This window comes from Calonectris borealis, unplaced genomic scaffold (assembly GCF_964195595.1).
Source record: "Calonectris borealis unplaced genomic scaffold, bCalBor7.hap1.2 HAP1_SCAFFOLD_59, whole genome shotgun sequence".
Classification (NCBI taxonomy): domain Eukaryota; kingdom Metazoa; phylum Chordata; class Aves; order Procellariiformes; family Procellariidae; genus Calonectris; species Calonectris borealis.
In genome coordinates this window covers 99,441-114,823 of record NW_027441465.1, presented here as the reverse complement: position 1 = coordinate 114,823, position 15,383 = coordinate 99,441, and the positions used below count along the sequence as shown (strand labels likewise).

The following is a 15,383-nucleotide window of genomic DNA, read 5'->3' as shown; positions in this document are numbered from 1 at the left end:
GCCACAGCAGGACCCCGCTCAGCAGCATCACCAGGGCCAGCAGCGCTATCAGCACCGAGCAGGATGGTGAAGCGCCTGGGGTTGAGGGGAGAGCAGCCTTGGGATCCCATTTCCAGCCAAGACCAGTAATGGCATGCAAGAAAACCTAACACTGAACATGGCTTGTCTCCCCCTAGCAGCTCAGCTGGTGGTGGAGATGGGCTTTCCTTAATTAGGCTTCACATTAAGACCCATTTCCCCGGGGGGATGATGGGATGGGGTGGTTGGAGCGACCTTTCATGTTCCTGCTGCTCTTAAAACCTGCATCAGCTCCCTGGTGCGTTGTCCTGATTTGGATTTGGGGTGATACATCTCACATAGGCCTATTTCTGACCCTCCTCCATCCTTCAAAGTTGTCCCAGCTCTACCACAACCTATCTGAGAAACGGGGGCTGCTCCAGAGGGTTTGGAGGAGGATAAGGAAATTTGGGCTTCAAGAAGAAATGGGAGGGATGAATGTGTTCTGGGGTCAGGAAAGCATCTCCAATGCTCCCAAGGGTGATGGAAAAATGAGGTGCATCCCCCAGGAAAGGCCCTCAAGAGCTTGCCGGGATGAGTGTGTGCCACCTTTCCCCTTTCTTCTCCCCTTGGGACCTTTTCCCCCACTGAGTTCAGACACCACAGAGGATCCCAGCGCTCACCCTTCGGCTTTGCGCACACCACGCTGGCTGCCGAGCCCTGCCTGCACGGTCCCAGCCCCGTCTCTCTCTGCTGGCACTCCAGGAGCAATGACTCGGTCCCCCGGCAGCTCAGCCCCTCCAGCAGGGCATGGCCGTCCCCCCGGCTGAGCTGGGCTCCGACAGGCGCCGACTGGGCTGGCCCGCAGCCCAGCTGCCTGCAGACCACCCCGGCTTCCAGCAAGCTCCAGCCGCTGCTGCACACCCCGTGCCAGGTAGCGTTGTAGAGCACCTCCACCCGCCCTGCGCAGGGACCGGGGCCATCCTGCACCCGCAGCGGCAGGGGGTTTGTGCCTGCAAGAAGGAGCAAAGGGGGTGAGACGGCCCCTCCGACGCAGCAGGCAGACAGGGAGGGGCATGCAAGGTCCCAGAGGGGCACGCGTGCAAGGATGGGCGTGCACACCACGTGCCATCTGTACTGGCTGCACCGTTCCCCCCGCAGCTCCTTTGTAAGGTCATTCCCACCACCGATGTCCCACCAGTGCTGCCACCCTCCCAGTCCCAGATAAAACCCTTTTTTGGGGCATCTGAGCATTCCCCCCAGGGACCACCTGAGCACACAACTCCCGCATCTTCCTCGTGGTTGCAGTTATGGAGTCCCCAGCTGCTAAGGCTGCACTGGGAGAAGGTTGTCTCTGTGCCGGTGCACTCCACATCATCCAGCCAGATGGGCTCCAACCCTTGCCCAAAGTGAGCTTGGCCCAGGACCGACACGGCCGTCCCACAGCCCAGCTGCCGGCAGACCACCTTGGCATCCTTCAAATCCCAGCTGTCATCACAGATGGTCCCCCACCGCTGTTCATGAAGCACCTCCACTCTCCCAGCACAGCGGTTCGGGCCATTGGCCAGGCGGACCTGCGCCTCCTCTGTGACATTGGCATCTGCCAAGAGAAAGCCGGTTAGGGAAGGAAAACAGGGCACCCATCACCTTGCCAAAAAAAAATCCCCAAACCAGAAGCCAGAGTGCAAATACGGAGTCGTTATGGTCACCCCCAGCAAGCGATGCAACCCCCCCAACCCTTCCAGAGGAGCATGGCTGTGGGGATGGACTTCAGTTGGACCTTCATACCCTAAAATGGTGGTGTCTCTTCTATGCAAGCATGTGGACCAGGCAATGGAGACCAGGCTGGGGATTTGGGGTCGGGTGGTCCCCTCAAGACCGGGCTTGGCTCGCTTAGTGCCATGAGGCGGGGATGATGGTTTCAAGGAGGTGTTGGTTATGAGTGGGGTGGGAACCTGTTGCTGGTTGGGGACAAGCCTGGCCAAAAAGAGGCTATAACCCTTTGGCAGCCCCCTTCCCCAGAAAACATGCCTTTCCAGAGCTAGCATCACCCCGGAGGCAGCCAGATGTAGGACAGACCCTCTCGTCCCCCACCCGCATGCCCTGTATTGCAGGACTGGGATGTACCTGAGCACACCACACCAGCGTCTTCTCCGTGGTGGCAGTTACTCTGTCCCCATGGACGGGCTTGGCATTGGGCGAGGTTGTCCTCTTGCCCGGTGCAGCTCATGTCGTCCAGCCAGATGTGCCCTGTCCCCTGCCCAAAGCGAGCCCGGCCGTGGGCCGCCATGGCCCTGCCACAGCCCAGCTGCCTGCACACCACCGCCGCGTCATTCAGATCCCAGCCGTCATCGCAGACCGTCCCCCACTGCCCGGCGTGGAGCACCTCCACCCTCCCAGCACAGCGGTTCGGTCCTTCTGCCAGGCGGACCTCTGCCACCTCTGCCCTGGCCAGGTCTGCGGGCAGAATCATAGAATCATAGAATCATACAGGTTGGAAAAGACCTCTAAGATCATCGTGTCCAACCGTCAACCCAACACCACCATGCCCTCTACACCATGTCCCTAAGGGCCTCATCTACACGTCTTTTAAATACCTCCAGGGATGGTGACTCCACCACTTCCCTGGGCAGCCTGTTCCAAGGCCTGACCACTCTTTCAGTAAAGAAATTTCTCCTAATGTCCAATCTAAACCTCCCTTGGTGCACCTTGAGGCCATTTCCTCTCATCCTATCGCTGTTACTTGGCAGAAGAGACCAACCCCCACCTCGCTACAACCTCCTTTCAGGTAGTTGTAGAGCGCAATGAGGTCTCCCCTCAGCCTCCTCTTCTCCAGGCTGAACAACCCCAGTTCCTTCAGCCGCTCCTCATAAGGCTTGTGCTTCCAGAGAAGCGGACAATGCGGTGTTGAGGACAAGAGGACTGCGTGGCCGGGGGGGCTTTCTGGTGGCAGATGCCCAGCCACGGTGGGATGGGAGGACAGATCCTGGCCTGAGCCCTGCCTTGGGCATGGCCCTTGGGGCTTCATAAGCACCACCAGGCACCTACGTTTGGCCTCCTGACTCGGTCCCTGATGGGGAAGGGGAGAAATATATTCCCTTTCTCAGAGCCTCGCTGGGACCTAGCAGAGTCTCGGTGTGGCACGCATCCCAAACTGGGGGTCAACATCCTTTTTCCCCCCTTTCCTGCTCAGCTGTGCCAAGGGCAGCTGGATCAGGGCAGCTCCACAGGCTACTGGGGTGTGGGGACGGGCGCCAACACCATCTGAAGGGGACGAGCCCCCGTGCCCTTGAAATCTCCTTCCTGCAGCCAGTGCTCCTGGGGCCGGGTTGGAGAGGAAAAGGCTTTTTTTTTTGGGGGGGGGGAGGGGGCGCAGCTCCAAGCTGTGCTTTTAGGACCCTGCAGGAATAAGCATCACCTGAGCAGACCACGCCAGCATCCTCTTCGTGGGTGCAGCCGTTCATTCCCCAGGGCCTGGCCCGGCACTCCACGAGGGCGTTCTCCCCTCCGGCGCAGGCGACCCTGTCAAGCCAGATGGGATCCAACCCCCTCCCGAAGGAAGCCCGTGCCGGGGCCGCGAGGGCAGCCCCGCAGCCCAGCTGCCGGCAGACCACCGCCGCGTCACTCAGGTCCCAGCCGTCGTCGCAGACCGTCCCCCATTGCTTATTGTGAAAGACCTCCACCCTCCCGGCGCAGCGATGTGGTCCATCCACGAGCCGGACAGTCGAAGAGTTGGTTGCACTGGTGTCTGGAAGCACCGTAGAAATGTCACGGTGGGTTGGGGACACACACGGTGCTGGTGGCAATGCCCGGGGCTGGGGCGAAAGGACTCCCCACCCCAGGAAGGGCTTGACCATCCCATCCCGCTGCAGCATCACTCCGGAGGCAGCGAGATGCAAGATCGGCTCCCCCCGCCGATCCCCAGGACACCCCATGTTGCAGGACCAGGACATACCTGAGCACACCACGCTGGCGTCTTCTCTGTGGTTGCAGTTACTCTGCCCCCAGGGATGGGCTCGGCACTGGGCAAGGGCGTCCTCGCTCCCAGTGCAGGCCACGTCATCCAGCCAGATGTGCCCTGTCCCCTGCCCGAAGCGAGCCCGGCCGGGGGCTGCCTCAGCTCTGCCACAGCCCAGCTGCCTGCACACCACCGCTGCATCATTCAGGTCCCAGCCGTCATCGCAGACTGTCCCCCACTGCCCAGCGTTGAGCACCTCCACCCTCCCGGTGCAACGGTGTGGCCCGTCCACCAGCCGCAGGTTGGCTAAGCTAGAGTTGCCTGCTGTTGCGGAGAGGGAGATAGGTGGATGCGCGGCTGCAGGGCACCCCCACATCCCTGGACCACCCCCTGCCCGCATCCCTGCATCACCCCCCACCTGCAGCATCCTGCGTGCCTCCAGGGAGGAGCAGGGCAGGGCCAGCGTTTGGGCATTGGTAGCATTGAGTACAAAAGGGATTGATGTGGCTGGGCGCTGCCATTTTACCAGGGGGATAAAACTCTGGGTGTGATGCCTGGCTGCAGGGTTTGGTTTGGAAGGGACCTTCTAGGAAAGACCATCTAGTCCAACCCCCTTTCCATGGGTGAGAACATCTTCCACTAGATCAGGTTGCTCAAAGCCCCATCCAACCAGACTTTGAACACTTCCAATATAGACTCATAGAATGGTTTGTGTTGGAAGGAACCTTTAAAGATCATCTAGTACAATCCTTCAGCCATGGGCGCTAGATCTTCCACTAGATCACGTTGCTCAGAGCCCCATTCAACCTGACCTTGAACACTTCCAATGATGGGACATCCACAAGTTCTCTGGGCAACCTGTTCCCATGTCTCACCACCCTCATCATAAAACAATCCTTCCTTATGTCCCATCTAAATTTACACTCTTTCAGTTTAAAACCACTGACCCTTGTCCTGTCACTTGGTAAAATGCCTCTCTCCGTCTTTCTCACAAGCCCCCTCTATATATTGAAAGGCTGCAATAAGGTCTCCCTGGAGCCTTCTCTTCTCCAGGCTGAAAAACCCCAACTCTCTCAGCCTTTCTCCATAGGAGAGGTGTTCCAACCCTCTGACCATTCCTGTGGCCTGCTCTAGACCCTCTCTAACAGGTCCATGTCTTTATTGCGCTGGGGACTCCAGAGCTGGACGCAGTGCTCCAGGTGGGGTCTCACCAGAGCAGAGTACGGGGGCAGAATCACCTCCCTCAACCTGCTGGCCACGCTTCTTTTGATGCAGCCCAGGACACGGTTGACTTTCTGGGTTGCAAGTGCACATTGCTGGCTCATGTCCGGCTTTTCATCCACCAGTACCCCAAAGTCCTTCTCGGCAGGGCTGCTCTCAATCCCTTCATCCCCCCGCCTGTATTGACAGCAGGGATTGCCTCGACCCAGGTGCAGGACGTTGCACTTGGCCTTGAGGTGAAGGTCCGGGAGATACACATGGCTGAGAGCTGCAAGAGGCTCCTACACCAGCCCTGCACACAGCACCTCCTCCAAAGGCAGCCAGCTGTCTGCCTCTGGGTACCGGCAGGAGCTCTGCCTCTGGCCAGCGCCGTCCCGGCTCTCACCTGTGCACACCACGCCAGCGTCCTCCCCGTGGTGGCAGTTGCGGATGCTCCTCGTCTTGGCTCGGCACTCGGAGAAGTCGGTTTCCTCTCCTGTGCAGTTCACGTCATCCAGCCAGATGGGGCCGGCTCCCCACCCAAACCGAGCCGAGCCGGGGGCTGCGAGGGCCATCCCGCAGCCCAGCTGCCGGCAGACCACTGCCGCGTCGCTCAGGTCCCAGCCGTCGTCGCAGACCGTTCCCCACTCGTTGTTATAAAACACCTCAACCCTCCCGGCGCACTCGCTCAAACCACCCACCAGGCGAAGCCTGGAGGTGCTGGCAATCCCCGAGCCTGAAAAATACCCAAAACCGGGCATCATTAGGGATATGCTTGTGTGTCTCAGAGCCTGCTGGGCCGGAGAGGGCAGGACATCCCTGTGGCAGTTCTGGATGGCATTGCTGCAGCGAGCTTGTGTGTCCCTTGCCCTTTATCAGGGGCTTGCAGTAAAGTGAGCACAGGGGATTTTTGCAGGGTGGAAGGAGCTGCAGAAGATCCCTTCCGCCAGTTGCACCCTGAGGGTGGTTGCACCCTGGTTCAGAGGTCGGGACAGGAGAAAGCGCATGTGTCTCCACCTGAGGGACACTGTGCTGGGAAGAAGGGATGCATAAGGGTCCTTGCCAGTGTTTCTCTGTGCTTTCCTTCCCCCTCGCTTGGAAGCTCCATCACCTAGGTTCACCTGGCACTACCCACTTCTTGCCCTAGAGGAAATGGCAAAGGATCTTTTTCTGGTTGTCCCTGGCCTGAATGCTTCTGACTGCCACATTGACCTGTCCGTGGAGGTTGACCTTCTAAGGCCAAGGCTAGACTGGTAGCAGCTAGTTCAAAAGTGGTGTATCACATGAGAGCAGTTGATTCCAGTGCATCTTTCTGCATTTATCTGCACATCCTGACATTTTACAGTGTCGGCAGCGCAAGTCGCTCTGCCTGCTCTTGAGCTGGGGCAGGGTGCAGTTGCATCTGTTGCCACTCAAGCAGCACCCATGCACCCTCCAGCTACCGCTCTCAAAGGGTGCAGATGCTTCACCCCATGAAAACGTCTTGGACACCTCCAATGGTACCAGACACTGAAGCATGATTTAAGTCATGTGGCTTTTTTCCCAGTGTATCGTATTTTTCCATGTCTCTGAACACTGTTATTTTATTGCGGTTTCTACTGATCTGGGCAATTTGTTGGCCAGCTTGTTCCCAAGCTGTTCCCAGCCTGCAGAAGGACGGGGCTTGGTCCATCTTACAGTGAAAACACGTGGTGAGGATTACCTGAGCACACAACGCTGGCGTCTTCCACGTGGTTACATGCATGGTGTCCCCAAGGCTTGACCGGGCATTCAGCGAGGGTGGCTTCTGTCCCAAGACAACTCACTCCATCTAGCCAGATGGGGCCAGATCCTTGCCCAAATCCAGATAAACCTGGGGCTGATATGGCTGTCCCGCAGCCCAGCTGCCGGCACACCACGGCCGCATCGTTCAGGTCCCAGCCGTCATCGCAGATGGTCCCCCACTGCTGGTTGTGAAAGACCTCCACCCTCCCGGAGCAGCGGTGTCGGCCGTTCACCAGCCGCAGGGCTTCCGAGCTCCCTGGGTCCAAGTCTAAAAACAGAATCGGAGGACAATAAATTCTGGCCAGAAATGCCTGCCTGTCCAGTGGCTGCAATGTGGTGGACCTTCCCTTGCAAGGGGTCTTGCAAGGTCTCCACCAGCATGTAGCATTTCTGCTACTACTGCGCCCTGGGTGTGCGTGCATGACACCTTTTGGGACAAGCCTGCTGGGCCATGCCCAGCAGATTGTGAACCCAGCCAAGTTACAGAGGAGCTCCCGTGGTGTGAGTATCCTTATGGGGACAAGCAGGCGAGGAGGCACCAAGTGCATCGTGCACCTGAGTAAGGAATAGCTTGGTGAAGAGAAGGGACTCCCCGAGGACTAGAGGCTGTGCAGCAGCATGGATCAAAAAAAAACCCACACGGGCAGCTGCAACCCTGGTGTGCCAAGGCTCTCTGTGTGTGATGGAAAGCCTGCGTCTTACAGGCTTGGGATTTCTGGGAATCCCAGGCTCGGGATTTCCAAGCACTTTGCCTGAGGGAAGCCAGGGACTGGTAGACCTCAAAACAGAAAACACCTTGTGCTTCCTGGTGGGACCACAGAAACAAGGGGTGGTTGAGCCAGGACAAGGAGGAGCTGGATGGGCGAATTTGATCAGACTGCACAGCCTCCCCCAGGGGAGGACTGATCCCCGACTCACCACCACTGACCTGCGGCTGCAGAGCACGAGACGCCTGCATGCCCCCTCGACTTGCAGCTCTTGGCACCCCAGAACTTGACCTTGCATTCAAAAAGGGCCGCCTCCGTCCCGGTGCATTCCACAGCATCCACCCAGATCAGGCCATCTCCTGTCCCAAACTGGGTAGACCCCATGGCCGAGTGCGCTGCCCCGCAGCCCAGCTGCCGACACACCACGTGGGCTTCAGCCAGGTCCCATCCATCGGTGCAGATGCCCCCCCAGCGCTGATCATGAAACACTTCAACTTTCCCAGAGCATGGGTCTGAGCCGTTCACCAGGCGGAGGCTTCCGAGGTCGGAAATGCCCGATCCTACAACATCAGAGAGCGTACAGACGTTAAGGGGATACCTTCTGCCCTGTGAAACCTCCGGCTGCCTGCAATGGGTCTACACCAGAGGCTGAGCAGCCTTCGGGGTCAAGGATGCTCTTGCAACGACAGAGAGGGCAGACCTTTGAGGTGTGATGTGAACTGGCCCGAGTGGTGCCCAAGGATTGATTAGCATGGGCTTGACCAGACTATAGTCAATGGGCCTTATATAGTTTGCCCTCCTAAAGCAGACACATAGGGCAGGGTCCAGTTGCCAAGATGTAGGCATCCTTGTGCCTTGTGGGACTCCTGCTGCTCCTGAAGAGCACAGGTTTTCCTGTAGGATCTCTTAGCCCAACTAGGGTGAGGTGCTACCTTCCCATGCTGGGGTGACCGGATTCAACTCTGGCTGTCTCAGTCAGTGGCACCCAGATATTAAGCAAAGTCCATCCTGATATTAAGCAACCTGATATTAAGCAGTGGCCCCAGCTTCTTAACAGTCACTGAAATGGACCACGGGGTTCCTCTGGGAGAAAGTCAGAGCTGGAGAGGAGAGAGAGGGATGGGAGATGGGCTCTCATGGGCTCACGCAGCTCTGAGCATCATGGGGTACATCTACCATGGATCAACCAAAGGTGTCGGAGAGTCCTCCCTGACCGCAGTGGGAGAAGGCCCATTCGTACTGCAGTCTGCCCTGCTATGAAGAAGTAGGTGGCTGTGTTGTAATGTGCTTGATGGGAATGGTCTCTGGCCCGTGCTAACTGCCAGGATTTGTGATAAATAGCATCAGCCAAAAGCATGCCAGAGACCGTATTTTTAGCGATAGCCATGCAAATGGGCAAGGCATTTGTTTTTCTCGGACTTTAATGTCTGCATACAGCTGCCCTCTTCCACCAGGATGGACCACGAGGGGCTGACTTCAAAGCAAAGGGTCTCCAGGCTGGCTGCAAACTGTTCCTGCATCACAAGCCCTTGCACCCAGAGGAAAGCAGAGTCAAACCCCAGTGCAGGAGGACCATGGTAAGGTTTGCTGCAGTGCTCCTGGCACCACAACGGGCGGTGGTTACCTGAGCACACCACGCTGGCATCTTCTCCATGCTCACATCCATGGACACCCCAGCCCTTGGCTCTGCATTCAGAGAGGGCTGCCTCGGTCCCCGTGCAGCGCACGTCGTCCAGCCAGATGGGTCCCTGTCCCTGCCCGAAGTGAGCCCGCCGCGGAGCCGATACCACCGTCCCGCAGTCCAGCTGCCGGCAGACCACTCTGGCATCCGCGAAGTCCCAGCTGTCATCGCACACTGTCCCCCATTTCTCATTGTGAAACACCTCGACCCTCCCGGCGCAGCGACCTGGGCCGTCCACCAGCCGGACGGGGGCAAAGCTGGAAACGGCCGAGCCTGCAAACAGGCAGGGAGATGCTCAGAGCATCCAGCCCCTTCACGGGAGGAGGAAGGACCCTGCGTTTTGGCACGTAGCCAGTGCTGCCTGGTCACATCACCTCTGAACCCACAGCATCTCATCCCCACCTTACGGAGGAACTCCTCAAAGGGTTTAGGGGTACTTGACCCAGCAGCAAGTGGGGTGAAGCCGGCATCTTGCTCCCAAGATGGGGGAAATCACCGGTGCGTCCTGAACCACTGCTGGTGCCGGAGTGAAACCCACCTGAGCATACCACGCTGGCGTGCTTTCCGTGGCTGCAGCTGCTCTCTCCCCACAGGCTTGCCCGGCATTTCGTAAGGGCCGGCTCTGTCCCCTGGCAGTTCACGTTGTCCAGCCAGACGCGTGGGGGTCCGGCACCGAAGTCTGCCCCCTCCAAGACCGGCAGCGCTGTCCCGCAGCCCAGCTGCCGGCACACAACCTCGGCATCCCGCTTATCCCAGCCGCGGTCGCAGACGGCTCCCCACTCCTCCTGGTGAAGCACCTCAACTCTGCCAGCGCAGCGGTGCGAGCCATTTGCCAGCTGGAGATGAGCCGGCTCGGGGATGATCGAGTCTGCAAACATCCGAGAGATTTATTAGTGCCTTCAGACGGCGGCCAGTTTCCCTCCACGCTTATCCTATTGCAATTAAGCTCCCAGCCCCTCTTCAAGCTGTCAAAAAGCACAGAGGAGGGGAGAACAGGAGGGCTCCCCCCCACCATCCAAAACTCCCCCCAGGAGCACCCTGCACCAGAGCATCTCCCTGCAGAGGGTGGATCTGCGCTTGTCCTGCATCCTCCCGGACCCCAGCCCCACTCCCTGCAAGAATCGCTCGCCAGGCAGGTTGCTTTCGCCAAGCTTCCCCCAACCAGTTGGTCCTGTGGCTGGAGCTGGAGGGTTCCCAGAGGGGTGGGAAATAGGAATCCTGGCAAGAATGCCTCCCACCGCCTTAAATAAACACCTTGGGATGGGAAGAGCAGCCCTCCGATGGGACCATCAGGTGCAGGGAGGGTCCGGGAAAACCCCACTGGCTGCTGATGCTGACCCCCAGTCTTACCTGGGGGTGCAGACCTGCCGTCATGACACACCCCCCCCCACCGCCTTGATGGAGTGATGCTGAAGGAGCGTTGGTCACCTGAGCAAACCACACCAGCATCTTCCCCGTGGTAGCAATTATTGATGCCCCATGGCTGGGCCCGGCAGGCGGACAGCATGCTCTCCATCCCCGTGCAGTTCGTCTCGTCCATCCAGATGATGCCATCCCCACGCCCGAACTGACCCCCCCCAGGGGCCGACAGCGCTCGCCCGCAGTCCAGCTGCCGGCAGACGACCTCGGCGTCCAGCAGGTCCCAGTTGTCATCGCACACGGTCCCCCACTGCTTGTTGTGTAAGACCTCGACCCTGCCAGCGCAGCGGCTGCCATAGTTCACCAGCCGGACCTGGTCGCCCTCCAAATTACCTAGAAGAGGGAAATATGGGGAAGGGCCGACACGCTGCCACCCCCGGGTAAGGAAGACTGCCCTGGCACCTTCTCAGGTCTCTGAGCGTTGTACCAAGTGCTGCGGGCTCGTTCTAATCACCGCAAAAAGGAGCTGGCTGATCCCCAGTGCCTGCTGGCAGAAGGGCGAGAGGCTGCAAGCTGCACCGCGGCAGCATCCCACCCACTGGCGTCAGCACCGAGCCCTCCAGGAGGACGCCCAAAATTTCTCCAGCCCCCCAGACACCCTACAACACCCCGTGATGGAAACGCCCATGAAGAGGACACATTGTCCAGGGCTGCTTGCAGAGGTGGAAAATCAGGGTGATGGACCAAAACCCCCCTGCTTCTCATGCCGTGTCGCTCCCGAGGGGGTTACCTGCGCACACCACACCAGCTTCTCCCCCATGGTGACAAGTGCCGTTGCCCCGGGGCTTCACCTTGCATGCAGAGAGGGCAGTCTCCGTGCCCACGCAGCTCACGCTGTCAGGCCACATTTGCCTGGGTCCTTTCCCAAAATGCGACCCACCGGGTGCTGACAGCGCTCTTCCGCAGCCCAGCTGCCTGCAAACCACTCGAGCTTCAGCCAGACCCCAGCCCTCGTCACACAGGGCTGCCCAGGTGCCGTCGTGGGTGACCTCCACCCTGCCTTCGCAGCGCATCGAACCATTGGCCAGGCGGAGCTCGGCGGCCACGGACACCCCCGAAGCTGCCAACGACACACAAGGGTACGTGCACCGGGAGAGCCACGTCTGCTTCTGCTCCAGCCTGAGCATCCTCCGTGTGCGGAGACTGAGTGCTCGCAATGCTCAGCATCCTCTTAAAAATGAATTTTGAGAGGTTGGCTTTGCAAAGGGGCTATGTTGCAAAGACACTATTGCAAAGTCACCTTATTGCAAAGACACCTTATTCCAAAGTCGCTTTATCATAGAATCATAGAATAGTTTGGGCTGGAAGGGACCTTTAAAGGTCATCTAGTCCAACCCCCCCTGCAATGAGCAGGGACATCTTCAACCAGATCAGGTTGCTCAGAGCCCCGTCCAACCTGACCCTGAATGTTCCCAGGGATGGGGCATCTACCACCTCTCTGGGCAACCTGCGCCAGTGTCTCACCACCCTCACTGTAAAAAAGTTCTGCCTTCTATCTGGTCTGAATCTACCCTCTTTTAGTTTAAAACCATTACCCCTCGTCCTATTGCAACAGGCCCTGCTAAAAAGTTTGTCCTCATCTTTCTTATGAGCCCCCTTTAAGTAGTGATAGGCAGCAATAAGGTCTCCCTGAAGCCTTCTCTTCTCCAGGCTGAACAACCCCAACTCTCTCAGCCTTTCCTTATAGGAGAGGTGCTCTATCCCTCTGATCATTTTTGTGGCCCTCCTCTGGACCCGCTGCAACAAGTCTTTGTCTTTCCTGTGCTGAGGACCCCAGAGCTGGACGCAGCACTGCAGGGGGGGTCTCACCAGAGCAGAGTAGAGGAGCAGAATCACCTCCCTCAACCTGCTGGCCACGCTTCTTTTGATGCAGCCCAGGATAGGGTCGGCCTTCTGGGCTGCGAGGGCACATTTGTCGGCTCATGTCCAGCTTTGCATCCACCAGTACCCCCAAGTCCTTCTCGGCAGGGCTGCTCTCCATCCCTTCCTCCCCCAGCCTGTGCTGATACCGGGGGTTGCCCCGACCCAGGTGCAGGACCTTATTGCAAAGGCACTTTATTGCAAAGGCACTTTCATGCTCCCTGCTACACAGCCCAAATAAAAGGGCTGAGCTACACATGCGTCAAAAACTCCGCCAAAAGCCCTGCATCGCAGGCAATGGGCGAGACAGACCTGGCCTGGCCGGATGGGCAGGAACTGGGGATGGTGGGTTACACCTGCAGAAAGCTTTGCATGGTACAGCTTAGTGGCCCGCAAGGCAAACTAGGCTTTGGGGTAGGTCCTCGGTAATTCATGCATGCGGCTGCAAACGAACAGCCCTTTGCTGTTCCTGCAGCTTAGCACTGGATTCACGGCAGCAGGAGGCGGGCGAAGGCTTTTCAGGGCGACTTGCCTGCCTGTGTGCTGCAGGTGCTCCCCAGCGCTGCAAAGGGGATGCTGCAAACAACCGCTTTTGGGGGAGATGCAGGAGCTGTCCCACGATCCCTTAGGAAACCCTGAAAGTCTGATGTTGACCCCTCTTGCACCTCGAGGTGAGTTACCTGAACATATCACTCCAGCATCCTCCCCGTGGAAGCAGTTGTTGTCCCCCCACGCGCTGGCCTGGCAGTCGAAGAGGGTGTCCTCGGTGCCGGTGCAGTTCACCTCGTCCAACCAGATGGGATCGTGGCCCCTCCCGAAGCGAGCCCCACTGGTGGCCGACAGCGCTGCGCCGCAGCCCAGCTGCCGGCACACCACTGCCGCGTCCGCCAGGTCCCAGCCGTCATCGCAGACCGTCCCCCACATGTGGTTGTGGAGCACCTCCACCCTCCCGGCGCAGCGGTTGGGGCCGTTGAGGAGCTGGAGGGTGCCCAGGGCGGTGATGCTGGAGTCTGCGGGTGCCCCAAGGGGAACGGTTGGAGGACGGCTGTGCGTCACTGCCGGTACAGCAGGAAGGGATGCGGGGCTGGAGCTGGTGCAGAGCTGGATCGCTGCCATCCCGGGCTACCTGAGCACTCAACGCTGGCATCCTCCACGTGGTGACAGTTGTGTTCCCCCCATGGCCTGGCTCGGCATTCGGAGAGGTCCCTTTCCTCCCCGGTGCAGTTGACCTCGTCCAACCAGATCTGTCCCGTCCCTTCTCCGTACCGAGCTCCTGGTGCCACCGACAGCACTGTCCCGCAGCCCAGCTGCCGGCACACGACCCGACCCTCGGTGGGACCCCAGCCGTCGTCGCACACTGTCCCCCACGTCCCGTTGTGGAGCACCTCCACCCGCCCCGCACAGCGGCCGGGGCCGCCCACCAGGCGAAGGAGCCCCGCTGGGCTCTCAGCGGCGGTGCCTGCAAAGCCGGGAGGGGAGAGAGGAGGGGAGTTGAAATCCTGGGGGTGAATGGGGCTCGGCTGCTCGCATGTTTGAGATGGCTCCTGCTCCCCAAAAAGGGTTTCAGAGGAGGTGCGGACCATCCCACACCTGCCCTGGGCATCTCAGATGGCCCTGGGCATCTGTTTGTAGGCAACTGAGCCTCATCTCTGCATCTAAACATCTGATTTCAACCATCTTAACCTCAGTGAGGATCCCACACTCCAGGACCCCTTTTCTTGCTCATGTAATAGGCAGAAAAAAATGCACGTTTTTGTACAAGTGGCCAGCAGCAAAGATGTAGCTTCACCATCAAGAGTGGGTAATGCCTTGGGGTCCAGCTGAGCGGCAAGCTTGCCGGGATGAGTGGAAAATTGCTTGAACTAAGGGTCTTGGCAAGGTGCAAGACCCACAGCATGAGATTGCCACTGGTCCCATAGGCACGCTTTTGCAAGAGTGCTAACGGAAGGGAGACGGTGCAGAAAGGAGCCGTAACTGGACATTAGTCACGTGGAGAGCTCGACCAGGTCAGCAGAAAAAGAAGTTCAAGAGGGATATGGTTGCGTTGCGTAAATAAGCCTTTTGACCATGCATAATGATTTCCGAAGTGCTCAGGCACTGATCTGTGTGCAAGTCTGACCATCAGCAAGTCAGGGGCCAGACATGGCACTTGGGAAGTCACAGTGGCCAGAAAGAGGACGAAACAGGTTGAAAATCAAATCCCTGAGTCATTCAAATACAGACAGCATCTGCGCAACTGTGGCATGCTGCGTGCAGGCGTGCCCAGCTCAGGTCTTCCATTCAGGCTGCGCAGCGGGGAGCAGGAAAGCGTCTTTGCAATAAAGCGTCTTTGCAATAAAGCGTCTTTGCAATAAAGTGTCTTTGCAGCAAAGCCCCTTTGCAAAGCCACCCCTCAAAATTCGCTTCTACGAGGAGGCTGAACCACATGCATTGCAGGCACTTGGTCTCTGGTTTGCAAGTCCTGTCCCCAGGCTAAGAGCGCAGTCCTGATGATGGCTGGCTCTTCTCTTCCATCCTTTCCCCCTGCGCCTTTTGCTCTCCTTCCTTATTTTTACTAGGAGCGCCAAGGCTACCCTGTGATAAGCAATATATCAGCGCCGCAGCTACGACTTAGCAGAGCTGATAGATTTCTTGGCATGTTTCTGGCAAGCGCTGCCCAGTCACTTGTGCATTGACTGTGGCTGGGTGGACACGTCCCAGCACAGGTGACTCCAGCCAGCCAGGAGATACTGACTGGACATGCTGACTGTCGAAGAGACAAACACCATGCTGAAACTTCCAGGAGCAGGATTTCCAA

At 58.5% G+C, this 15,383-nt stretch overlaps 3 protein-coding genes across 3 annotated transcripts in view; 1 reads left to right on the top strand and 2 right to left on the bottom strand.

The window, feature by feature from the left end:
• The window catches only part of LOC142076499 (antigen WC1.1-like), a 127,498-nt gene that overhangs the window by 55,233 nt on the left and 56,882 nt on the right, over window positions 1-15,383 (top strand). The gene's annotated exons all lie outside the window — the stretch shown is intronic.
• Window positions 5-11,780, bottom strand: LOC142076496 (scavenger receptor cysteine-rich domain-containing protein DMBT1-like; the record flags this gene model as incomplete). The annotated part of the gene is made up of 13 exons (XM_075138777.1): window positions 11,457-11,780; window positions 10,736-11,059; window positions 9,846-10,175; window positions 9,251-9,580; window positions 7,848-8,186; window positions 6,858-7,187; window positions 5,562-5,891; window positions 3,953-4,279; window positions 3,416-3,745; window positions 2,125-2,454; window positions 1,268-1,597; window positions 681-1,010; window positions 5-75 (listed from the first exon to the last, which is right to left on the bottom strand). Coding segments are annotated over exons 1-13 (3,984 nt in total), but the record flags the coding sequence as incomplete, so codon positions are not given.
• On the bottom strand, window positions 12,838-14,169 carry LOC142076519 (scavenger receptor cysteine-rich domain-containing group B protein-like). Its single transcript, XM_075138805.1, has 3 exons — window positions 13,726-14,169; window positions 13,267-13,687; window positions 12,838-12,869 (listed from the first exon to the last, which is right to left on the bottom strand). The coding sequence occupies exons 1-3, from the start codon at window positions 14,167-14,169 to the stop codon at window positions 12,838-12,840; spliced, it is 897 nt and encodes a 298-aa protein (XP_074994906.1).